Source organism: Pelophylax lessonae, assembly GCF_965119305.1.
Source record: "Pelophylax lessonae genome assembly, chromosome: 1".
Classification (NCBI taxonomy): domain Eukaryota; kingdom Metazoa; phylum Chordata; class Amphibia; order Anura; family Ranidae; genus Pelophylax; species Pelophylax lessonae.
In genome coordinates this window covers 314201847-314227913 of record NC_138768.1, presented here as the reverse complement: position 1 = coordinate 314227913, position 26067 = coordinate 314201847, and the positions used below count along the sequence as shown (strand labels likewise).

Sequence of the window (26067 nt, the reverse complement as noted above, 5' to 3'; positions counted from 1 at the left end):
AGTCACCGCCACATCCACCACCACCTCAACCTCCCTCCTACTCCATATGGGCCTCGTCCTTCAGAGATGAAGAAGAACATTGTTTTATTTTTCTGTTTTTTTTTGTTGTTTTAAGTTATTTCCCTATCCACATTTGTTTGCAGAGCACTTGCCATGCTCTTAATTACGTTTTGCTGCCATTTGCAGCACTCTAGCCCTTTCCTTTGGTGTTTTAGAGCCATTTTAGTGCCTTAAAGTTCGGGTCCCCATTGACTTCAATGGGGTTCGGTGTCCGGGAAAAGTTCGGTAAAAGTCCGGGACACGGACCCGGACTTTTTTTTAAAGTTCGGCCGAACCCGTCGAACACGGACATCTAGGTGTTCGCTCAACCCTATTCTTAACCACGCGGAACATTTCATTTTGGTACATGCACAAGGTGTCCATGGGTACATGAAGGCCCAGGCATCAGACTACCCAATGGACAATGGCATAGATCTAACACCTTTTTCAATTGTCTGACAGAAGGGGTCATATATTATGATTTGCCGATGTGGAGCATTCTACATCGGCAAAACGAAACAACAGTTTGGGTAGAGGATAGAGGACCATACCTACTATTCGGGAAGTGGAAAGATCATTACCCCAGTTTCCAGACATATAGGTCTCCATCATAAATACCATACAGAAATGGTGTAATTTATTTTGTCCTTGAAGTCATTACACGAGACCCCAGGTGAAGGAACTGGGATAAACGTATTTTACAACGCGTGACCCTTTAGGTCGAACGGTGGAATGCCCTGGTGTCCCCTGGACTTAATGAATCAATTCTTATAAACCTTTTTTGTGAATGCCGGTTCTGGCCAACTAACTTTGAGTCCTGGATGTGCTTTTTGTGTCTCCCCATAGATGCTATGTTTTTCTCGAGCTTTGTTTTATAGCCCTTGCCTGGGTTGGATACATGAATTAATCCTAATTACGTGGCACGTCCAATGCTTAGGTGGTCTTTGTATATACAAAAAAAATTTTTGATGATTTATAGTGTTTTTTTTGTATAATATATTTTTTTATGTTCATTTTGATGAAAATTGTGTGGTGTTAATGGTGTGGTGTTCCTCCATGCATACTCTTATTGTCGGAAGTCCCAGTTCGGTGTGACCATTTTGGTCTTGGCATGGGCGTCACATATGGACTTACTGCTGGTTAGGTTTTTCCTGTGGCCTGAATAGGCCATTTTTGCTATTGACCTTTTCAGCTACTGGCCTGATTTTTGGCGGGCTGCGATAACAGCGGCCTATCCATTGCTGTCTTCTGGGCACTAGCCCGGCTGGGAGGGATTACTTAGGCCTCTTCCATTGAGCGATTGCCCTTTTAGGACATCGCACATGCGCGCATCTCGGGGCCGGTGATGTCACACGCAGCACAGCAGTGTGGGGGTCACCAGCCAGGAGTCACAAACATATATAGGGGGTCAGCGGCACGGTACCACTGCCGCAGTCCTTACCTGGCGTACCGCTACAATGGGTGAGATATCTGAATATCAGTAGTTTGTTATACATACACATATAGGAGGTACTTTAGTGTTTGCCCCTATATACTCACCCTAGATACAGGACGATCAAGTCTTGATCTGAAGTAACACCCCAGATGTATGACCCTTGGGTGTCTGATCTATTAAAATATAGGACTACTGTACTACCGTTAATGTGGAAGCCCCCATCAACCTTTTGGATCGAGTTTACAAGGTAATGTTTTGGATAAATCTATCAAACATAATATAATACAATTCATATGATCATGTTCTCACACTGTTTAGGGAATATATCTTAATAATAATGAGATATTTACCATTGCTATTTTCCTGCTGTCTCTTTCTGAGGAGCCTTGATCGAATGGCCCAGTGTTTGTTGCCTTGATGTTACGGTGCGTAACCACGGAGCACTTGTCAGAGGTATGTTGATAATGGCTTCATCTGTGCTTCAACTTATTTCCATTCTTTTCTTAGATAAGGAACTGGTTCATTTTTACCTTCCCTGTTGGGTGTGATTCCCACATTCGCCGGGATAGGTGTGCATTCCTTTGGTGTTCTGTGAATGTGGTCTTTTTCTAGGTAAGGGCATGCACTGGGGTTTCACCACACCTTTGTTTACAGTCACATAATATATGTATGATACATACGTTCTATAAGTATGGTTATTATTCTATATTGCAGCATTTTGATGTCAGTAAATTGCTCTCTTTATGTGTGCTATAAGCTCCTGAAGAAGCAGTGAATTTTGTCCTGAAAAACATGTTGAGCATCCAGCATCCAGATGGTATCAACCACAATTGTTAACAGATTTGGCTTTAAGGTCATCCCGTATGTGAATAATTTTCATTGAGCAAATAGACACAAAATATTTTCTTGCTGATGCTTTTTAGATTGATATGCATCTTTTCCTAATATATTTTTCAATAAAAATCTTTTTATATATAATATTAGTGTGAAGTTTGTATACGTTACCATGAAAGTCCATATATGCCTCAGTACACTCTCTCTCAAAGGGGACCAATGTAACTATCTATAACATAATGATGCCTGGAATTATTCCTTACATTTTAGAGGAAAAATGCTTCACATTTAGCAGATATGTACAGTCTCTTTTTAGAATCTTATAAATGAGCTGATTGAAAGTTTTAGCTCTAATTTGCCAATATACACCTTATAGATTGCAAATGGCAGTTTGGTTACTGAACATCCATATGCTAACTTCATTAATTGAGTATAGCCTCACAGTCTCCTTCCTCACAATGATTTCCGATGTCCATTATAAATTCAAAAACAGCACTATGTCTCCTCCTGAAATGTTAGGATTATTATGGAAGAAAGTCATACTTAGTAGGGACTGAAAACTGTTAAAACAATGCCAGACTAAGAAACACCAAGAGCTTGGAGGTTCATGTACTAAAAACAATGCCATACATCGGTAAAGAAAAATGGTCTGACATGTTTACAAAAAAAGTTTTGGGAAGCAAGATCATCCAGTGGTCATCTCAACACTGAATCGAATGCATACTATTATATTAAAACAGGACTATTCCAAAATCTGTGCTCTTCTAACAGCCCTTTTGGCATCTGCAAAACTACCAGATAGGACGTGGCTACAGCTGTCTGTGTTGCAAGAGATGTCCACAGCAGTGGAGGATCCAGGGTACTATCTTTATAAAATTTTCAATGTTTAGTGTTTGGGGTTTACTAATAAAAAAAATAAGATGAAAGACTCATTTTATATGTAATTGTGTAAGAAAATTTAATGTAAAAGACAAGACTTAGTTTTTCCAAGTACTGGGCAGTGCATACATATTACATTCCTCTTCCCGATGTAACATAAATAAACCTACAAAATACCAAAGTACTTTAGAAAACAAAGGTGCATAAAAGAACATAATGAAACAGAGCTTAAATTGTACCAGAAAACAGCATGAATTGGGATTTAAGTACACAAAGGAAAAGTGTAGATGTTGCCCATAGCAACCAATCAGAATTACGCTATAGGTGCAATAGCTGGAGTCTACTGGTTGTTTAACACTCTTTGTTTCTACAAGTTTTAATGCATGATATATCTTGTGTCACCAGCTGTCTATTAGTAGGTATGTCTCTTGAGTCTTTTTTTCCCATTATACCACGGAAGGGAATCTCATTTTGCCCCATTTCACAACTTTATAAGTCATTTTGCTTTCTAAGCCATCCCAATTCCAGGCATTCACAGGCACTGGTATTCTCAGAATGATTAGGATGTTAACTCATAATAAGAAAATGGAAAACCTCATGTAACATTTTTTCAGCATACTTTCATATTTCTGAAGATTCCTTATTGATTCACATATTAGCTACTAAATCTGAGATCAACATGTTGGTACCTCGCACAAGTAGTTTTTTATATGGATGTACTGAGAGGAAATAGAAGAAACACATTGGACCTCTTGGTAGGAAGAATCTTACAAAATCTCTTCTAAAATGTAATCGGACCCAACATAATAATTGTTTATTCATTTAGAAGCGCCTGTTTAACCACTTCAGCCCCTGAAATTTTAGCCCCCTTCACTACCAGGCTATTACAGCAATACAGCACTGCATTACTTTAACTTACAAATGTGTGGTCGTGCGACGCTGTACCCAAATAAAATGAATGTCCTTTTTCCCCACAAATAGAGCTTTCTTTTGGTGGTATTTGATCACTCCTGCAGTTTTTTTTCCCTATAAACAAAAAAAGACCGACAATTTTGAAAAAAAAAAACAATATTTTTTTACTTTTACTATAAATTATATCCAATAAAAAAATTTAAAAAATCGAATTTTTTCATCAGTTTAGGCAAATATGCATTCTGCTACGTGTTTTTGGTAAAAAAAAAAAAAAAAAAAAAAATCCCAATAAGCATATATTGATTGGTTTGCACAAAAGTTATAGCGTCTACAAAATATGGGATAGATTTATTTAATTTTTATTTTTTTTAAAAGTAATGGTGGCAATCAGCGATTTTTACCAGGACCTTAACATTGCGACGGACAAATCTGACACTAAGCGACTCTTTTTGGGGACCAGTGACACCAATACAGTGATCAGTACTAAAAAAATGCACTGTCACTACTAATCACACTGGCAGGGAAAGGGTTAACATCAGGGGCAATCAGAGGGTTAAATGTGCTCCTAGGGAGTGCTTTCTAACTGTGTGGGGGGCACTACTAGCAGAACGGCGCTCTGCCTTGTTTACATAGGCAGACCATTGTTCTGTCTCTCTCTGGAACGATCGGCGGGTCCCGGCAGCCATTGGTTACGCCGGACCTGCTGTGTCCAATCACAGACCCGGAAGAGCAAAATCACGTACCCGTACATGATTTTACGCAGGAGGCCTGCCGCCCCGCAGTGTATATATACGTGAGGCAGTCGGCAAGTGGTTAATGACATGTACAATTTTCCATAAACATCCTCATTCTCAGTTGACAGCCCAGGTTTGTTCTTTATTTTTATAGAAATAACTTGCTCTTAGATATTTTTTTCCAAAATATAAGTGTAAGTGACTTACACTGGTCTTTCAGAAAGTAGGTTGATAATAAATGTTCTCAGTGGCACAAAGACAAGAGATACTCAAGCCCAGATAGCTATAACTGCCATTACTGTAAACCCAATAATTATAAAGAATACTTTTAAAAGAGGTCTCTCTCCTGAATTGAGCTCTTGTGGGAGAATTTCCAGGAAAGTAACATATACAAATGTGCCAGAGGCAATACCCGCTAGGATGGTCTGCACCAGAGTCACTATGCCGGTCTTTTTTAGTGTAACAATAATGCCAATAGTTATTCCAATAGGAGACATAAGAGAAAATATCACTATGTAAGTGATTAGCCAAGCTGGTCTGGTCATGCTCTGGATTAACTTTAGAGAAAGACTGAAGACAATGATACCCTTGTGGATAAGTACAGCTATTGCAATCTGAAGAGCACTGGAATAGTTGGACTGAAGACCAATTGCTAAACCCTCAAAAACTGAATGGATGGACAGGGAGCAAAAGAGAATAAGGGCGCGAAAGGAGGAACTGGCATATACTTGGGTATGGACATGGTTATGTGGATTTTCAGGTGCCATAGATATCGCACTTGGAGGGTCAACTTTTTCTTGAAAGTTATCATCAGGATTTGATGGAATAGAAGCCATTGAGATGCCATCCTGAGTAGCGCGCTGAGAACACTGAGATATTTGCAGTACAATGCGTTCTATGAGAAGGACAAAGAAGAAGCCAAATGACAGGATCAGCTCTCCCATAGGGTAATTAATCTGTGAAAAAGAAATGATAAATATTACAAAATGCAAACTAACTGGATTGCTGGTGCATCATTCAGGTAGTAGTGTACTGTACTGTATACTGTATGACATCATGATCTTCATAGACCTTTTTAACAAAAGCCATAGGCACTATTCCCCGGAGAAGGAGTCACATGCAATACTCTGATTATTAATGTATGTAGGCAAATTACTGTACAGCATAAGGAAAATGTGAATCGAGCAACATATTTCTAGAAAGACCAATTTAATGAAAGAAGATGAGGATGATAAAAGCTGAAAATATGCTCCTTTACTCACAGAAATTCTTGCACTATGTTCAAAGAATACAAAACCTTTTTTGAGTGTAGGAGGGGATCCTGTCATTCATCTGCCTCTCCTCGACTTACAGAATGTTTTGCATTCTTTGAAAAGAATGTGATGAATTCTGTGAGCGAAGGGGTGGGGTGGAAGAGGAAGGCATAGTCGGACAGTATGGATGGGACCTCTACATACACACAGCCAAGCAGTTAATGCCTAAGTTTAGTAAATATTTGTTTAAAAAAATCAGCACAAGGGATATTGCTTAAATTTAATGTGAAGTGTGATGATGATGGCTGTCATAGTGGAAATCTTCAGTCCTCTGCACCCCTCCTACACCATGCAGCCATATTTAATAGGAGCACTGCACCTGTGACAGGCACTCATTAAGAGTGCAGACTATGCCTGCCCTTTCTGCCACCCTCCTTCATTCATAGAAACTGTACTATAGCTACCGTGAATAAAAAGCAATTTATGAATAGGGGACAAGTGGATGAGTGAAAGTCCACCTCCTCCCTTTATACAGCGCTTTTTATGCATGGAAGCTACCCTATAGAGGCAGACTTTTTTGTTGAATGCTTTTCCTATTAGGGTCTAACAGGTAGGGATGGCCTTGCGGATCGCCCAGCGGTCAGTTCGCAGCGAACTTTGCTTGTTCGCAGCCCGCCGATTTTGCGAACATATGGCGTTGTTCGCCGCGGCCATATTAGTTTACATTGGGGAGGACTTTGACTCATGCCATCAGGTGGAACAGGACAGCCAATTGAAACATTTCAGCACATGGACATACCCCCTACCTTATAAATAGACCTGACTTTGCGGCCATTTCACATTCTGCTTTTTGTCCGTGTAGGGAGAGGTTGGCTGTGTGCACCAGGGACAGATTGTCAGTGACACAAATCTCTCTGTTAAGGTCCACAAAAGTCCTTTTAAGGATTGGTATTTGGTATAGGTGTACTATTCTTTGTTGTGCAGTGCACTATATAGGGGTGTAATACACGTATAATATACTTTGTAATATAGAAAGCAGATTATAGTGGATTTGTATTGTGCACTGTGCAGCATTGTGACTGATGTGTTGAGCGTTGCTGCAGCAATACTACAAACCGTGACAAAAGCACTTTTAAAAAAGTATTATAACTGGTGTGATAGACCAGTGGCCCCCCAATACCACAGATTGAAGTGGGGTGTTATCTGAGTATACTTATATAAGTGTATTTGTGTCTTGCAAAAATATTGCCTCATTTGCTGCGTTAACTCTGCTACACAGTGCCAAACTCACTGGAGTGATAGACCAGTGGAGGGGATAGGGACAATGGACTTTATTGGCACTAACAACCAGACAGTTACGTCATAAAAATCAAAATATTTTATTGAAAAATCATTAAAAAACATATATACGTATGTGTACCACCACAGGTGCAAAACAAGAGAAATAAATCAAATAACATTCACATTCAAATTCAAAAAGCATACATTAAAAGGCATATATAACCTCAATAGCCATAGCCTCTAAAGCCCTCTACATAGACCAAGTATACCATGATGGAGCTGTACAAACTGAAAGCTGTGGAAAAGCCCTGGGGCTATTTCTGGTATGGTAGTATGGAGCTTGTAGGCAGATTCATCAACAGTAGAGGTAGAGAGGCTTGGTATTTGGGTGTTTGAATTCGGTCAGAAACAAACTCTACATGTTTTGCGCGTTTAGCGCTTCTTCAGGAGTTTAAATATTAGCTGAACAATTCTACAAAGGTATAAAGAGACAAAAAAAAAAAAAAGAGAACGAGGGGAAGAGATGAGAAATGGAGTGGAAAGAGGGACCCTCTTTCCACTCCATTTCTCATCTCTTCCCCTCGTTCTCTGTGCTTCCTTGGCTTTTCTCCTTTTTTTTTTTTCCCCCCCTCCCTCCTCTTTTTTCCCTTTTCCTCGGAAGGCGACAAAACATAGATATGTATATACATATTTGGCTTAATGGCATGTGTATTTAATTCTAAATGTGTTTCTCTTTATACCTTTGTAGAATTGTTCAGCTAATATTTAAACTCCTGAAGAAGCGCTAAACGCGCAAAACATGTAGAGTTTGTTTCTGACCGAATTCAAACACCCAAATACCAAGCCTCTCTACCTCTACTGTCGATGAATCTGCCTACAAGCTCCATACTACCATACCAGAAATAGCCCCAGGGCTTTTCCACAGCTTTCAGTTTGTACAGCTCCATCATGGTATACTTGGTCTATGTAGAGGGCTTTAGAGGCTATGGCTATTGAGGTTATATATGCCTTTTAATGTATGCTTTTTGAATTTGAATGTGAATGTTATTTGATTTATTTCTCTTGTTTTGCACCTGTGGTGGTACACATACGTATATATGTTTTTTAATGATTTTTCAATAAAATATTTTGATTTTTATGACGTAACTGTCTGGTTGTTAGTGCCAATAAAGTCCATTGTCCCTATCCCCTCCATAAATATTTTGATTAGGACGTGGCACGTATTAATTTGAGTGTCCACAGTGTCATCCTGTGTTGACACTTTTTTCTCTTCTTTGATAGACCAGTGGCCCCCCAATACCACACATTGAAGTGGGGTGCTATTTAACAGTATACTTTTATAACAGTGAATTTTAGTCCTTCAAAAATTTGGCCTCTTTTGCTGCATTAACTGTGTTACACACAGCGACAACAGTTGCTGGCCAATTTTTTGTAGAACTGGCGTGATAGACCAGTGGCCCCCCAATACCACATATTGAAGTGGGGTGTTATCTGAGTATACTTTTATAAGTGAATTTGTGTCCTGCAACAATATTGCCTCTTTTGCTGTGTTAACTCTGCTACACACAGTGCCAAACTCTCTGGCCATTTTTTTTTAGAACTGGTGTGGTAAACCAGTGGCCCCCCAATACCACAGATTGAAACAGGGTGTTATATACCTTGTTCCACATATACTGTGCTTCTCTAGAGACTTTTGTCACAGGGTAATTTAAAAAATGACAGGCAGAGGAAGAGGCAGGCCCTTAAGCAGGAGTGGTAGGGGTAGGGCAGGAGCAGTAGGCCGGAGCCAAAGTGTGAAGTTTCAGAAGGTGCGTTCGATTACGTCAAAGGACGCACCAGACTTGGTTGAGTGGCTCACTCAGCCTTCCTCTTCTGCACCCTCCTCATCCTCTCTTTCTGCACCCTCTTCACTCTCTGCTGTGTGCACCCACAAAGACACCAACACCACCACCATATACCCTCCGCTTGAGTCACTGGAATTATTTTCCGATCCATCACAAGACATTTGCGATACACAGCCATTGTTGCCATCGGATCAGGAAGAGGAGGTAGCAACAGCCGCCACTCAGCAGTCTGAGTACCCAGATCAGCCCAAGAAGGTTGGTCCCCGCTGTTGCTGCCTACTCCGAGATCTTGAATGTTAGAGGTGGGGAAGGTGACGTGGATGATGACGTGTCTATGGACGTCACATGGGTGGCCACAAGAGAGGAAGAGGAGGGGAGTTCAGAGGGAGAGACGGACCAGCAGATAGGGAGGAGAAGCAGGCGGAACTTGCATTGCACAGGAGGGCCAAAGCAGACTGCAAATGTATCAGGAGCGAGCCATCAACCATGTACAGTCACATCTGACGCTCCCAGGACGCCGGCACATGACTCCGCAGTGTGGGCTTTTTTTAATGTGTCCGCTACTGACAACAGTGTTGGCATCTGTAGCCTTTGCAGTCAATGCATAAGTCGCAGTAAGCCCAACACTCACCTAGGCACGACCGCCTTAAGAAGGCACCTGAACTCCCATCACCGAGCCCAGTGGGAGCAACGCCGTCAGAACCCACAAAGCCACACTCCAGGCTCTCACCGTCTAGCCTCTTCTCCTTCTCCTCCCTCCTCACAATTGTCCTCCACTCCACCTTCCATCATGCCAAGCCAAGAGCCACACTGGTCCTGCACTCCTTTCAGCTTTGCGTTCACAGGCAGATTAGTGGCTGATACCGCTCAATTTGACAGTTGATAAAGTGGTGTGCGACAACGGTGCCAATCTGCTGAGCGTGCTAAAACAGGGCAAAATTACACACGTGCCATGCATGGCACACGTTCTGAACTTGGTCGTGCAGCGATTCGTTGCCAAATACCCTGGGGTCCAGCACGTCTTGCAACAGGCCAGGAAAATCTCGGGCCATTTCAGAAGATCTTACACAGCTATGGCTCGCCTTGCTGACATTCAGCGGCGACAAAACCTGCCCGTCAGGCGTCTTATTTGTGACTGCCCAACACGATGGAACTCAACATTGCATATGCTTGATAGGCTGCTCCAGCAGAAAACGTGCAGTTAACCACTTGCCGACTGCCGCCCGACTATATACGGCGGCGGTCAGCCCCTCCCAGGCAAAGTGACGTACCGGTACGTCACTAGCCTGGGAGCGAATAGGGGGCGAGCGCGCGCCGCCGGAGGCGCGCTCCCGCCCCCGCTCGTACCCGAAAAAGCCGGCGCGTGTGACCGGTGGACCGATGGTCGACGCGATCGTCGGGTAGAGAGGGAGAAAGGCAGGCACTCTCCCCTGTGTAAACACACAGATCACTCGGTCCTGCTATGTAGGACCGTTGATCTGTGCTGTTACACACACAGCCACATCCAATCACAGTAAGAAACACGCCCCTAGGGACACACTTAACCCCTCCCTCTCCAATAAAGTTAACCCCTTCCCTCCCAGTGTCATTTTTACAGTAACAGTGCATATGTATAGCACTGATTACTGTAGTAATGTCAGTGGTACCCCCAAAAGTGTCAAAAATGTCAGTCAAGGGTCCGATCTGTCTGCCGCAATGTCGCAGTCCCGCAAAAAAAATGCAGATCGCCGCCATTACTCATTAAAAAAAACAATAAAAATGACAAAAATCTTTCCCTTAGTTAGTAAACGCAATAACTTTTGCGCAAACCAATCAAAATACGCTTTTTGCGATTTTTTTTTTTACCAATATTTGCATATGTAGCAGAAAACAAATTGGCCTAAAATGTTAAAAACTTTTGATTTTTACATTTTTTTTGGGGGGGGAATTTCATATAAAAAATGTGAAAAATATTCTTATTTTTGCAAAATTGTCGCTCTTTTTTTGTTTATAGTGCATTATCAAAAAATCGCACAGGTGATCAAATACCACCAAAAGAAAGCTCTGTTTATGGGAAAAAAAGGACGTCAAATTCATTTGGATACAGCGTCGCATGACTGCGCAATTGTCCGTTAAAGTCACGCAGTGCCGAGTCGCAAAATACCCCCTGGTCAGGAAGGGGGTAAAATCTTCCGGGGCTTAAGTGGTTAAAGACTATCTGTACGAACTCTGCGGCAGGACAGGTTCTGGGGAGCTGGGGATTTTTTTTCATCTCACCAGTGGCTGCTCATGCGCGACGCATGCAGACTTCTGCAGGCATTTGATGAGATCACCAAACTGGTCAGCCAGGTGGGTTGGTGAAGAGGAAGTTTCCTGCAGTAGTAGAACTGGGACCAGTGTCTACAGGGGAGTTAGATCCAAATGCAATATTCTCCACTCACACATTCAAGATAACCAGGGCCGGACTGGCCTACTGGGACATCGGGAAATTTCCCGGTGGGCCGGCGGCCCTGGGGCCGCTTTGGGGCCGCTTTAAGATTGTGGCCGCTTTGAGACGCGGCCGCGCTGTGATGGCCGCTGCAGCGCCGGTGAAGTCTTTCCTACGTCAGCCGATATGAGCGGCATGACGTCACATCTGGCGGGAGCGGCTGCGTGGCGCCGGCGGCGGATTATGTGACTGTCAGAAAGACGGACGGTCACTGCGCCGAGAGTACCCAACACACAGTACACAGTGTGTACTACACAGACGCCAGCAGCATGATCGCACCCGGGGAATCGAGTCCGACTGATCAAGTTAGTGATAAAAATCAGCAGTGCAATTATTGATCCCATCCTCCGACCTCCACCAGTCCAGACCACCACCCACCACTGCCCCCTGCTGATCTCACCACCCCCACAGATCTTATCCCTGATAGGATGGGGGGGAAGCAGTGGCGGTGGGGAGGATGGCACCCCCCCATCACCACTGCCACTAATCTCCCCTCACCACTATAGCTGCCACTGATCTCACCACCACCCCTGCCACTGATCCCATCCCCCTCACCACCACCACTGCCACCGATCCCACCCGCCTCACCACCACCGCTGCCACCAACCCCACCCCCCTCACCACCACCGCTGCCACAGATCCCACCCCCCTTACCACCACCGCTGCCACCGATCCCACCCCCCTTATCAACACCACCACTGCCACCAACCCCACCCCCCTCATCACCACCACCGCTGCCACCGACCCCACCCCCCTCATCACCACCACCGCTGCCACCAATCGCACCCCCTCATCACCACCACCGCTGCCACAGATCGCAATCCCCTCATCACCACCACCGCTGCCACCGACCCCACCCCCCTCATCGCTGCCACCGATCCCACCCCCCTCATAACCACCGCTGCCACCGATCCAACCCCACTCATCACCACCACCCCTGCTGCCACCGATCGCACCCCCCTCACCACCACCCCTGCTGCCACCGATCCCACCCCCTCACCATCACCGCTGCCACTGATCCCACCCCCCTCACCACCACCGCTGCCACCGATCCAAACCCCCTCACTATCACCACCCCTTCCACTGATTCCACCCCCTCACCACCACCCCTGCTGCCACTCATCCTACCCCCCTCATCATGTCTGCAACCTCTGAAATCTCCTGTGCTATGTCTGCAACCTCTGACATCTCCTGTACAATGTCCGCACATCCTCTGACATCTCCTGTACCATGTCCGCACAGCCCCTGACCCCCCTCCTGTACCATGTCCACACAGCCTCTGACATCTCCTGTACCATATCCGCACAGCCTCTGACATGTCCTGTGCCATGTCCGCACAGCCTATGACATCTCCTGTACCATGTCCACACAGCCTCTGACATCTCCTGTACCATGTCCGCACAGCCTCTGACATCTCCTGTACCATGTCCGCACAGCCTCTGACATCTCCTGTACCCTGTCTGCAACCTCTGACATCTCCTGTACCATGTCCACATAGCCTCTGACATCTCCTGTACCATGTCCGCACAGCCTATGACCTCTCCTGTACCATGTCCGCACAGCCTCTGACATCTCCTGTACCATGTCCGCACAGCCTCTGACATCTCCTGTACCATGTCTGCAACCTCTGACATCTCCTGTACCATGTCTGCAACCTCTGACATCTCCTGTGCCATGTCCGCACAGCCTCTGACATCTCCTGTACCATGTCTGCAACCTCTGACATCTCCTGTACCATGTCTGCAACCTCTGACATCTCCTGTACCATGTCCGCACAGCCTATGACCATCTCTTGTCTTTCATCATGTCTGCAGTCCCTGAGGGGGAGTCTGGAAAGGAGTCGGGAGTGGGAGTGCCACCGGGATGGGGGTCACGGGAGAAGTCAAATGTCTGTGGACTGTGGAGAGAAGACTATAGGATAAACCCAGAGCCAACAAGCTGGAGTCAACTGACTGAGCCCTGCACGGTCTCCCTGAGAGGAGGTCAGTGACACTTCCACCAGACCAGTCTGAGTAGGGGTCAGTTACGTAAGGGGGAAATGAATACAGTAATGTAAGGGGGCATTGATATAAAGCCCCCCCTTATATCAGTAACCCCCCCTTCTTTCTGCGGAAGGTGGTCTATGGTCACATTTCCAGAGTTCCTGGTGTTCCTCTTTACATCAGAGTCTGCAGCATTCCCCATTACAGTGCAAGGGGGAACTCTGTGGACCCTCATGTAAAGGCAAACTTTGATTATTTTTTATTCTGGTAATATATCACCATCGCAATAAGTGGACTGTTCTTGATAATTGCTCCACTTTTAACTGGAATTTGCTCGTATGTATGTATGTATATATATATATATATATATATATATATATATATATATATGTGTATACATGTATAAAATATATATATATATATATATATATATATATATATATATATATATATATAAAAACCCTATGTGATTTCATATCTGTCTTATCTACATATAATACACACTTCACATGTGCTTTAAAATGCATGGATTTCCCTTTTATAATCAAGAAAATGACGCTATGCTGTTGGGCCGGTATAAAAATGCTATGGGGCTGGTATGAAATTATTTCCAGGGCTGGTTTTTATTCCCAGTCCGGCCCTAAAGATAACCAGCTGTACAGTGATGCTGGGTGCTGTAATGACCATAGGTTATAAACCGTGGATACTCAAAGTGAAGAAATGTCATCAGCACACCAAGGATTCCTCAAAAGGGTCCAAAGCTTTATTCCATGGTCACACGATAAATATACAGCCACGTAGGGCCCCTTTGTCAGGCTCCTGACCATTCTGGAGGTGCTCCAGAATGCAGCCTACAACACTTTTTAAGAGACTGAGAAGTCCTAGTCCGTAAGGGACTTTTGTATCTTTCATTAATGAGAGACTGACAGAGCTCAGAAGTTGTCCCTGGTTTTGTGCATGTCAAGTTGGGCATTCCATAATTTCTATCCCCATCCAAGTTATTACCCCCTAATAAAACAACAGCAAAAAAAAACAGCTCAAATACTGTTCCTTGTGTCTGGAGAAAGTGTGAAAAATGCTTGTTGCCTGGCTGTGCAGGAGTAGGGAACCCAGTCATCTGTGACTCCTACAGGAGTAATGCTACACAGGTAAACAGAAATACTGAAAGACACATTCTGAAAATAAATTCCTCTTCATAAATTAATAGGTATAATAAAGACCTTGAACTGTCCTAAATGCAAGTATTGTTTTCATTTCTTCTAATATGTTGTTAAGCATGTTAAACTTACATATGCAAGTTGCTCGGTAGCATCTGAGAGGAAGTCTGCCACTACGTGAAGCAAACACGCGCCCAGGAAGATGCCAGCAGCAAATGAGCTGATCAAGCAAAGTATAAGCTCATAGATACCTGCAAAGAAAGCAGTCCTTTAAAAATAAGCAAGTCATCATATAAAGCTTTTTTATGACAACAGTAATAATATGACATTTTAACTTTATTCAAATATTTTGTATTGTCAGTATGCCAAAGCATTGTCAAGGCACTAATGACAGTAGATAGTGGTATACTGTTTAAAGCGGAATACAGTGCACAAAAACTTTAATTCAAATATACATTTCTCAATAGCCACAAACATATACATACAGTGGGGATCGAAAGTTTGGGCACCCCAGGTAAATATTTGTATTAATGTGCATAAAGAAGCCAAGGAAAGATAGAAAAATCTCAAAAAGGCATCAAATTACAGATTAGACATTCTTATAATATGTCAACAAAAGTTAGATTTTATTTCCATCAGTGACGCTTTCAAAATTACAGAAAACAAAAAAATGGCGTCTGCAAACGTTTGGGCACCCTGCAGAATTTATAGCATGCACTGCCCCCTTTGCAAGGCTGAGACCTGCCAGTGTCATGGATTGTTCTCAATCATTGTCTGGGAAGACCAGGTGATGTCAATCTCAAAGGTTTTAAATACCCCCACTCATCTGACCTTGCCCCAACAATCAGCACCATGGGATCTTCTAAGCAGTTATCTAGAAAACTGAAAATAGTTGACGCTCACAAAGCTGGAGAAGGCTATAAGAAGATAGCAAAGCGTTTTCAGATGTCAATATCCTCTGTTCGGAATGAGAGTAAAATATATACTAAAAATAATAGTATATAACCTCGCTCCTCTGGAAAGAACTAGGATAAATTAATAAATATATAAATAAATAATTAAATAAATAATATAGTGTCAAGTGTAAAACGTTCTAGAGCAGCTGCTATAATTGAAAAAATAAAAGGATATTTAACCCCCTAAGGAGTTTATATAGCGCTTGCTAGTTTACACTAATAAGAGTGAGCAATTTCTTGTTCACACACCTAAAATGACCAGTGGTATAATGAGGGAGTATTGCTATTCCCTAAAAGTTGATAATAGGTGTAATAAAGTGCAAAATAAGCTGAATAAGTGATGAATTTAAATGACTATAAAGCTGAATACAAAGTTAAAATTACTAACAAATAAATATATAAAATGCAAACTTTTACTATATATAAAGTGCAAATTTGATCAGAAATTTTGTGCAGTGATGAGTCAAGTCCCACAAAGAGATATGTGCAAAAAAAAGTCCTAGTATGATTTCTCCAACGTTCCAATTGCTGGTAACAACAGGCAAAAAACTTCAATCATAGGGGGTGCAAACTCACCGAATTTGATGGGTTCTGACTGCCGTATGGCAAAGAGACCTTCCGAGCTTGTGGCTTGCAAAGCCTAATGCCCCATACACATGTGCAGATTATCTGCAGACTTTTGTCTGCAGACTTACCAAAACCATATAATATGAGGTCAAACCTAAACACTTTCAATTTGTATGCAATCCGGCAGGCCCTTGCACTACATAGAAAAGGTAAGTCTGCAGACAAAAGTCTGCAGATAATCTGCACGTGTGTATGGGGCATAAGGTAACTGCAGGTGCACTGTAATCCTCCACTCCTATAATAGGGATCGATCCTCAAGGTGCAATGCAAGGGGGGGAAAAGAAAGTGCTCCAATAGTGCGGTACCGTTAAAAATGATGATTTTATTGCCAAAAAAGTAAAAACAAGTAACAAACACAGTACACGTCCGCTTTAGGTGTCTGCCTGGGAATGGGGAACGGCGACTGCCAGTTTGTGTCCCGCCAGGCTACCCGGAAGCGTGCGGCGTGCGTTCCACCTGACGCGAGTTTCGTCAGAGCATAATGACGTCTTCAGACTTCTTTTTTGGCAATAAAATCATCATTTTTAACGGTACCGCACTATTGGAGCACTTTCTGTTCGGAATGTAATTAAGAAATGGCAATCATCAGGAACAGTGAAAGTTAAAGCAAGATCTGGAAGACCAAGAAAAATATCAGACAGAACAGCTCGCAGGATTGTGAGAAAAACATTTCAAAACCCACATTTGACTGCACAATCCCTCCAGAAAGATCTGGCAGACACTGGAGTTGTGGTACACTATTCTACTATAAAGAGATACTTGTACAAATATGGTCTTCATGGAAGAGTCATCAGAAGAAAACCTCTTCTACATCCTCACCACAAAAATCAGCGTTTGAACTTTGCAGACGCCATTTTTTTGTTTTCTGTTATTTTTAGAGTTGAGCGGACACCTGGATGTCCGTGTTCGGGTTCGGCCGAACTTTAAAAAAAAGTCCGGGTCCGTGTCCCGGACTTTTGCCGAACTTTTCCCGGACACCGAACCCCATTGAAGTCAATGGCGACCCGAACTTTCAGGCACTAAAATGGCTCTAAAACACCAAAGAAAAGGGCTAGAGTGCTGCAAATGGCAGCAAAACGTAGTTAAGAGCATGGCGAGTGTTCTGCAAACAAATGTGGATAGGGAAATAACTTAAAACAACAAAAAAAAACAGAAAAATAAAACAATGTTCTTCATCTCTGAAGGACGAGGCCCATATCGAATAGGAGGGAGGTTGAGGTGGTGGTGGATGTGGCGGTGTCATAAGCGTGTGCACAGGGTGTGCCGGGTGTGCCTGGGCACACCCTAATCACCTAGGGCACATTAGCATTATCGCTCTGTTTGCCAGTGAGGAGATGGGAAAGATCTCCCTCGGACCTGCTCTGCCATAAGAGAAGTGCCACACACTTCTATTTTACTTTGCCAGCAGGGAGAGTAATGTATCGGGGCCATGTACATGTAGGCAAACACATGCATGTGTATTTAAACTTTGGGGTGCACACCCTAATGCAATAGGCTGCGCACACCTATGGGCGGTGTAGGTGGAAGCGGCGGTGGAGGAGGACCAGGGCCGGATTAAGAGCATCATGGGCTTGGTGCTGAGGATTTTGAAGGGCCTTAAGGGCCGTGCCTTGGCATGCACCCAGAGGAGGAAGGGTGCAGCCATGCATGCCTAATTCAACATGGGAGGCTGTCTCTGAAGCTCATAAACACATCCATGCATCGGCAACTGTCCCTCCTTGTCCGGCCTTCGTGCTGTGTGGGGAGGTTCTGAGGGAGCTGCCTGGGGAAGCGAGCATAGAAGCCAGACTTCTGTGTTTACAAGTGACAGAAGAGCGGTAACAGTGAATATGGCCAACCCGGGGCCTATATTAAGGTAGGGGCCTGGAGCTGCAGCTCCAATAGCCAGTACGTTAATCTGGCCCTGAGGAGGACGAGGTAGCCAACACTGTTTTTTTTCAGAAATTTTAAATGAGGGTACAGTGAGAAAGAGCAAAAATAGAACAAGGTCGGTATCCATCGCTATTCTGCACAAGGTATGGAAAAGTCCCGTGGGATCCATGCCTGGTTCATTTTAATGAACGTGAGCTTGTCCACATTGTCTCTGGACAGGCGGCTGCGCTTGTCTGTGATAACGCCCCCAGCCGTGCTAAATACCTGTTCAGATAATACACTGGCTGCAGGGCACGCCAGCACCTCCAAGGCGTAAAGGGCAAGCTCAGGCCATGTGCCCAATTTGGAGACCCAGAAGTTGAAGGGGGCAGACCCCTCATTCACTACATGTGAACACATACTGCTCCACCATGTTGGTGAAATGCTGCCTCCTGCTAAGACGTTCCATATGAGCTGCTGGTGCTGCTGTTTGTTGTAACGTGCTGACAAAGCTTTTCCACATTTCGGCCATGCTAACCCTGCCTTCTGAGGTGCTGGCAGTGCCCTGGTTGCGTTGGCGACCTCTTCCTCCTCCTCCTCTGCCTTGTGCTTCCACTGTGGCCCCGCTGTCAGGTGGGAATGCCAGCAGCATCGCGTCTACCAGCGTGCGCTTGTACTCGTGCATCTTGCGATTGCGCTCCAGTGAGTGAATTAAGGACGGTACGTTGTCCTTGTAACGGGGATCCAGCAGTGTGGCCACCCAGTAATCAGCACAAGTTAGAATGTGGGCAACTCGGCGGTCGTTGTGGAGACACTGCAGCATGTAATCGCTCATGTGTGCCAGGCTGCCCAGAGGCAACGAAAGGCTGTCCTCTGTGGGAGGTGTATCGTCTGTGTCCTCTGTATCCCCCCAGCCACGCACCAGTGATGGCCATGAGCTGGCCTGGGTGCCACCCTGCTGTGAACATGGTTCCATCTCCTCCTTCATCTCCTCCTCCTCATCCTCCAGAACTGTGCCCCTGCTGGACAATTGTGTCCCTGGCGTTTGTGTGTGCAGGAACCCACCCTCGGAGCCCCTTGCGAATGAGTGCCCTGAAAGCCTTGGAAATGTTTCCTCTTCATCCTCCTCCTCCTCATCCTGTGCCACATCCTCTTCCATCATCACCCGAATTGTTTTTTCAAGGAGGCATAGAAGTGGGATAGTTAAGCTGACAACGGCGTCATCGGCACTGGCCATGTTGGTGGAGTACTCAAAACAGCGCAACAAGGCACACAGGTCTTGCATGGAGGCCCAGTTATTGGTGAAGTGGTGCTGTTCCGCAGAGCGACTCACGCGTGCGTGCTGCAGCTGAAACTCCACTATGGCCTGCTTCTGCTCGCACAGTCTTTCCAGCATGTGCAAGGTGGAGTTCCACCTTGTGGGCACGTCACATATGAGGCGGTGAGCGGGAAGGCCGAAGTTACACTGCAGCGCTGCCAGGCGAGCAGCAGCAGGGTGAGAACGCCGAAAGTGCGCACAGACGGCCCGCACTTTTTGCAGCAGCTCTGACATATCGGGGTAATTTTTAAGGAACCTCTGCACCACCAAATTCAGCACATGCGCCAGGCAAGAGATGTGCGTCAAACCGGCTAGGCCCAGAGCTGCTATGAGATTTCGCCCGTTATCGCACACCACCAGGCCGGGCTTGAGGCTCGCTGGCAGCAACCACTCATTTGTCTGCTGTTCCATGCTCCTCCACAACTCCTGCGCGGTGTGTGGTTTTCCCCCCAAACAGGCAAGTTTTAAAACTGCCTGCTGTCGTTTACCCCTGGCCGTGGTGAAGTTGGTGGTGAAGGTGTTACGCTCATCGGATGAGGAGGCGGTAGAGGATGAGGAAGCGGAGTAGGAGGAGTTAGGAACAGGAGGCAAACTGAAGCGCCCTGCAATCCTCGGTGGTGGAAGGACATGCGCCAAATTGCTATCCGCCTCAGGCCTATCCGCCACTGCATTTACCCAGTGTGCCTTTAGGGAGATATAACGCCCCTGACCGTGCTTACTGGTCCACGTATCGGTAGTTAGGTGGACCTTGGCACAGATGGCGTTGCGCAGTGCACACCTGATTTTTTCCCCCACTTGGTTGTGCAGGGAAGGGATGGCTTGCCTGGAAATGTAGTGGCGGCTGGGCACGACGTACTGTGGGACAGCCACCGACATAAGGCTTTTAAAACTGTGCGTCTCCACCAGACGGAATGACAGCATTTCAAAGGCCAAGAATTTTGAAATGCTGGCATTCAGGGCCAGGGATCGCGGGTGGGTAGGGGGGTACTTCCTCTTCCTCTCAAGTGTTTGGGGGATGAAAAGCTGAAGCTTCCACGGGACATTGTGGAGATGGTTGGTGACCCAGGTGGTGGTGTTGCTGACAGATCGTCTGTTTGCGGGGTGGCAGGTGCCGGTATCACTACAGATGTGGATGGAGCGGCCGAGACTGCAGCAGAAGAGGAAGCAGGATGAGCCAGAGATGTTTCTTGGTTTTGAAGGTGTCTACTCCACTGCAGCTCGTGCTTTGCACTTAGATGCTTGATCATGCAGGTTGTGCTCAGGTTGAGAAGGTTTATGCCTCGCTTCAGGCTCTGATTGCACAGGGTGCAAACCACTCGTGTCCTGTCATCAGCACATTTTCTAAAGAACTTCCACGCTAGAGAACTCCTTTGAGCTGGCTTTGCTGCGCTCGTTCCCTTGCTGCGTTGGGCAGTAGCAGGCGTAGTGTCTAGGGCACGGGCGCTCCGCTTCTGCACCCTGCTCCCTCTTCTGCTGTGCTGGTGGCTCTGTGCGACCACCGCCTCTTCCTCCAAACTACTTAGGTCACCTGCATGACCTTCATTCCATGTGGGGTCGAGGACCTCATCGTCCTCCACATCATCTTCCACCCAGTCTTCACCCCTGCCCTCCTTGTCAGTCTCCACAATTCTGAACGCTGCAGCAGTTGGCACCTGCGTTTCATCATCATTGGAGACGTGCTGCGATGGTCCTTGCATGTACTCATCTTGAGAAATAAGTGGTTGGGCATCGCTGCACTCAATCTCTTCCACTTCTGGGGCAGGGTTAGGTGGATGGCCCTGGGAAACCCTGCTGACAGAGTCCTCAAAAAGAAGAAGAGACTGCTGTATGACTTGGGGCTCAGACTGCTTGCCTGATTTGCAAGGGGGTGAGGTGAAAGACGGTTGGACATCGGCTGCAGGTGCCAACTCTGACCTTTCTGCAGTAGACTGGGTGGGAGACAATGTGAAGGAACTGGAGGCACTGTTATCAGCAAACCAATCTACTATCGCCTCTACTTCTTCTGGCCTCATCACTTCTAGAGGCGTATGATGCCCTACCAAATACTGCTGCAGGTTCTGTCGCCTACTCACACTTGAGGAAGGTGTTTCACTTGTGCGTGTAGCTGGCACAGATCGACCACGTCCTCTCCTTGCAACAGGAGGTCTACCAGCAGCACCACGACCCAGGCCACGGGCCCTATTTGACGGTCTCCTCATATTTCTGTAATTTATGATCTTGCCCTAGAAATGTGTTTATTGAATAGCGGAACAAAACAACAACAGTATCGCACGGGTGTATCTCACAGTCAAATATGCAAACTATGCCGCAATTTAATGTTTTTTACCCCAAAAGGGTGTATATTGAATAGCGGAATAGGAAAAAGGATAAAAAACGGTGTATCTCACACGTACAAACACAGACTAGGCCCGATTAAAATTTTTTGTACCCTAAAGGGAGGATGAGGAAGAGGAGTAGGAGGAGTTGGGAACAGGAGGCAAACTGAAGCGCCCTGCAATCCTTGGCGGTGGAAGGAGATGCGCCAAACAAATTTAAAAGGTGTATCTCACACGTACCGATACAGACTATAGGCCGTAATTTAATTTTTTACACTCCAAAAGGGTGTATATTGAATAGCGGAATAGGAAAACTTTTATAATACGGTGTATCTCACACGTACAAACACAGACTAGGCCCCGATTACAATTTTTTGTACCCTAAAGGCAGGATGAGGAAGAGGAGTAGGAGGAGTTGGGAACAGGAGGCAAACTGAAGCGCCCTGCAATCCTCGGCGGTAGAAGGAGATGCGCCAAACAAATTTAAAAAGGTGTATCTCACATGTACCGATAGAGACTATCCCGCAATTTAATTGTTTACACTCAAACAGGGTGTATATTGAATAGCGGAATAGGACAAATTTTACAAAACGGTGTATCTCACACGTACATACACAAACTAGGCCCCGATTACAATTTTTTGTACCCTAAAGGCAGGATGAGGAAGAGGAGTAGGAGGAGTAGGGGACAGGAGGCAAACTGAAGCGCCCTGCAATCCTCGGCGGTAGAAGGAGATGCGCCAAACAAATTTAAAAAGGTGTATCTCACATGTACCGATACAGACTATCCCGCAATTTAATTTTTTACACTCAAACAGGGTGTATATTGAATAGCAGAATAGGACAAATTTTACAAAACGGTGTATCTCACAAGTACAAACACAAACTAGGCCCCGATTACAATTTTTTTGTACCCTAAAGGCAGGATGAGGAAGAGGAGTAGGAGGAGTAGAGAACAGGAGGCAAACTGAAGCGCCCTGCAATCCTCGGCGGTAGAAGGAGATACACCAAACAAATTTAAAAAGGTGTAGCTCACATGTACCGATACAGACTATCCCACAATTTAATTTTTTACACTCAAACAGGGTGTATATTGAATAGCGGAATAGGACAAATTTTACAAAACGGTGTATCTCACACGTACAAACACAAACTAGGCCCCGATTACAATTTTTTGTACCCTAAAGGCAGGATGAGGAAGAGGAGTAGGAGGAGTAGGGAACAGGAGGCAAACTGAAGCGCCCTGCAATCCTCGGCGGTAGAAGGAGATGCGCCAAACTAATTTAAATAGGTGTATCTCACATGTACCGATACAGACTATCCCACAATTTAATTTTTTACACTCAAACAGGGTGTATATTGAATAGCGGAATAGGACAAATTTTACAAAACGGTGTATCTCACACGTACAAACACAAAGTAGGCCCCGATTACTATTTTTTGTACCCTAAAGGCAGGATGAGGAGTAGGAGGAGTTCGGAACAGGCAGGAGGCAGACTGAAGCACCCTCAAATCCTCGGCAGTATGAGATGCGCCCCAAAAATTGGAAAGGTGTATCTCACACGTACCGACACAGACTATCCCGCAATTTAATTGTTTTTACCCAAAGGTGTAGATTAAATAGCGGAATAGAAAATATTATCAAAAAAAAGGTGTATGTATCTCACACGTACAGAACCAGACTAGGCCGCGATTACTATTTTTTGTACCCCCAAAGGCAGGATGAGGAGTAGGAGGAGTTCGGAACAGGCAGCACCCTCAAATCCTCGGCAGTATGAGATGCGCCCCAAAAATTGGAAAGGTGTATCTCACACGTACCGACACAGACTATCCCGCAATTTAATTGTTTATACCCAAAGGTTTTGATTGAATAGCGGAATAGAAAATATTATCAAAAAAAAGGTGTATGTATCTCACACGTACAGAACCAGACTAGGCCCCAATTACTACTTTTTGTACCCCCAAAGGCAGGATGAGGAGTAGGAGGAGTTCAGAACAGGCAGCACCCTCAAATCCTCGGAAGTATGAGATGCACCCCAAAAATTGGAAAGGTGTATCTCACACGTACCGACACAGACTATCCCGCAATTTAATTGTTTATACCCAAAGGTGTAGATTAAATAGCGGAATAGAAAATATTATCAAAAAAAAGGTGTATGTATTTCACACGTACAGAACCAGACTAGGCCCCGATTACTATTTTTTGTACCCTAAAGGCAGGATGAGGAGTAGGAGGAGTTCGGAACAGGCAGGAGGCAGACTGAAGCACCCTCAAATCCTCGGCAGTATGAGATGCGCCCCAAAAATTGGAAAGGTGTATCTCACACGTACCGACACAGACTATCCCGCAATTTAATTGTTTTTACCCAAAGGTGTAGATTAAATAGCGGAATAGAAAATATTATCAAAAAAAAGGTGTATGTATCTCACACGTACAGAACCAGACTAGGCCGCGATTACTATTTTTTGTACCCCCAAAGGCAGGATGAGGAGTAGGAGGAGTTCGGAACAGGCAGCACCCTCAAATCCTCGGCAGTATGAGATGCGCCCCAAAAATTGGAAAGGTGTATCTCACACGTACCGACACAGACTATCCCGCAATTTAATTGTTTATACCCAAAGGTTTTGATTGAATAGCGGAATAGAAAATATTATCAAAAAAAAGGTGTATGTATCTCACACGTACAGAACCAGACTAGGCCCCAATTACTACTTTTTGTACCCCCAAAGGCAGGATGAGGAGTAGGAGGAGTTCAGAACAGGCAGCACCCTCAAATCCTCGGAAGTATGAGATGCACCCCAAAAATTGGAAAGGTGTATCTCACACGTACCGACACAGACTATCCCGCAATTTAATTGTTTATACCCAAAGGTTTTGATTGAATAGCGGAATAGAAAATATTATCAAAAAAAAGGTGTATGTATCTCACACGTACAGAACCAGTGTATGCCACAATTTAATTTTTTTAACCCAAGGGTGTATATTGAATAGTGGAATAGAAAAAAAGTGTATAAACTTTTTAAATCACTCAATAATAGCACATGTGAACACAGCAGTGTATTATCAGAGTCAGCACAGCAGCACTGAAGGTAAAACGCTGCACACAGTGACTGATAAAAAATACTTTTCTCCCTCCTCCTCAGTGGGCAAAAAAGATTGTGTTCACTGCACCCCACACACAGCAAAATCGATGTGGACCAGCTCTGCTGCAGGCTATGGAGGGAAAAAAAAAATTCCCCTTTTAAGTTTGTAATTTTTAACTAGATTAGTACAGACTATGCCACAATTTAATTTTTTTAACCCAAGGGTGTATATTGAATAGTGGAATAGAAAAAGTGTAAAACTTTTTAAATCACTCAATAATAGCACATGTGAACACAGCAGTGTATTATCACAGTCAGCATAGCAGCACTGAAGGAAAAACGCTGCACACAAGTGACTGTCTGATAAAAAATACTTTTCTCCCTCCTCCTCAGTGGGCAAAAAGATTGAGTTCACTGCACCCCACACACAGAAAAATCGATGTGGACCACTGACACCTGCCTATCTCCAGCCTCTCCCTAAAAGGATTGATAAGATCGGTCACTGCCGGCACTGCAAACCCCCCCCACACAGCAAAATCAGTGTGGACCACTGACACCTGCCTATCTCCAGCCTCTCCCTAAAAGGATTGATAAGATCGGTCACTGCAAACCCCCCCCCCCCCCACACACAGCAAAATCGATTGTAGAACACTGACCCTAAAAATCAGCAGCCTCACCCTAAAATGCCCTACAACTCGCCCTGCCTAAAACACTCTGACCTGTCACTCAATTCTATTCGGACACAAATGATTTTTGCCTGTCTGTCCCTAATCAGCAGCCAGCACGTATGATGTTGTGTGCTCTGTCCCTGAACTACAGCATAATAATGACGCAGCGGCGCTCGGTCTCGAACTTATAAAGACTTGGTCACATGCTTCAGATGGCCAATCACAGCTACTAATACATTTGTAGGCATGGCTGGGATGGCTTAAGGCACACCAGTTAAACGCTTGTTGATTGGCTGTTGAAAGCCCGCCATGAAAAGCTCACCAATGCATACAAAACCCGGAAATAAAATGACCGAACACGGATTTTTACCCGAATATACAGTAAAGTTTTCGGGTCCGTGTTCGGGTAACAAAAAAACAATTATTCGGTGC

The 26067-nt window shown here is 44.8% G+C and overlaps 1 protein-coding gene across 2 annotated transcripts in view; it reads right to left on the bottom strand.

Annotated features, from left to right (window-relative positions):
• Window positions 1-5037: 5037 nt before the first annotated feature.
• SLC39A2 (solute carrier family 39 member 2) overlaps window positions 5038-26067 on the bottom strand; it is a 49315-nt gene continuing 28285 nt past the window's right edge. Inside the window, exons 2-3 of one of the 2 annotated variants that reach the window (XM_082261746.1) lie at window positions 14950-15085; window positions 5038-5789 (exon numbers count right to left, since the gene is read on the bottom strand). In XM_082261746.1, the coding sequence (XP_082117872.1) occupies window positions 5103-5789; window positions 14950-15085 (823 nt within the window). In that variant the 3' untranslated portion in view covers window positions 5038-5102. The remainder of the gene's footprint in view (window positions 5790-14949; window positions 15086-26067) is intronic. The other variant, XM_082261745.1, reaches the window with a different exon arrangement.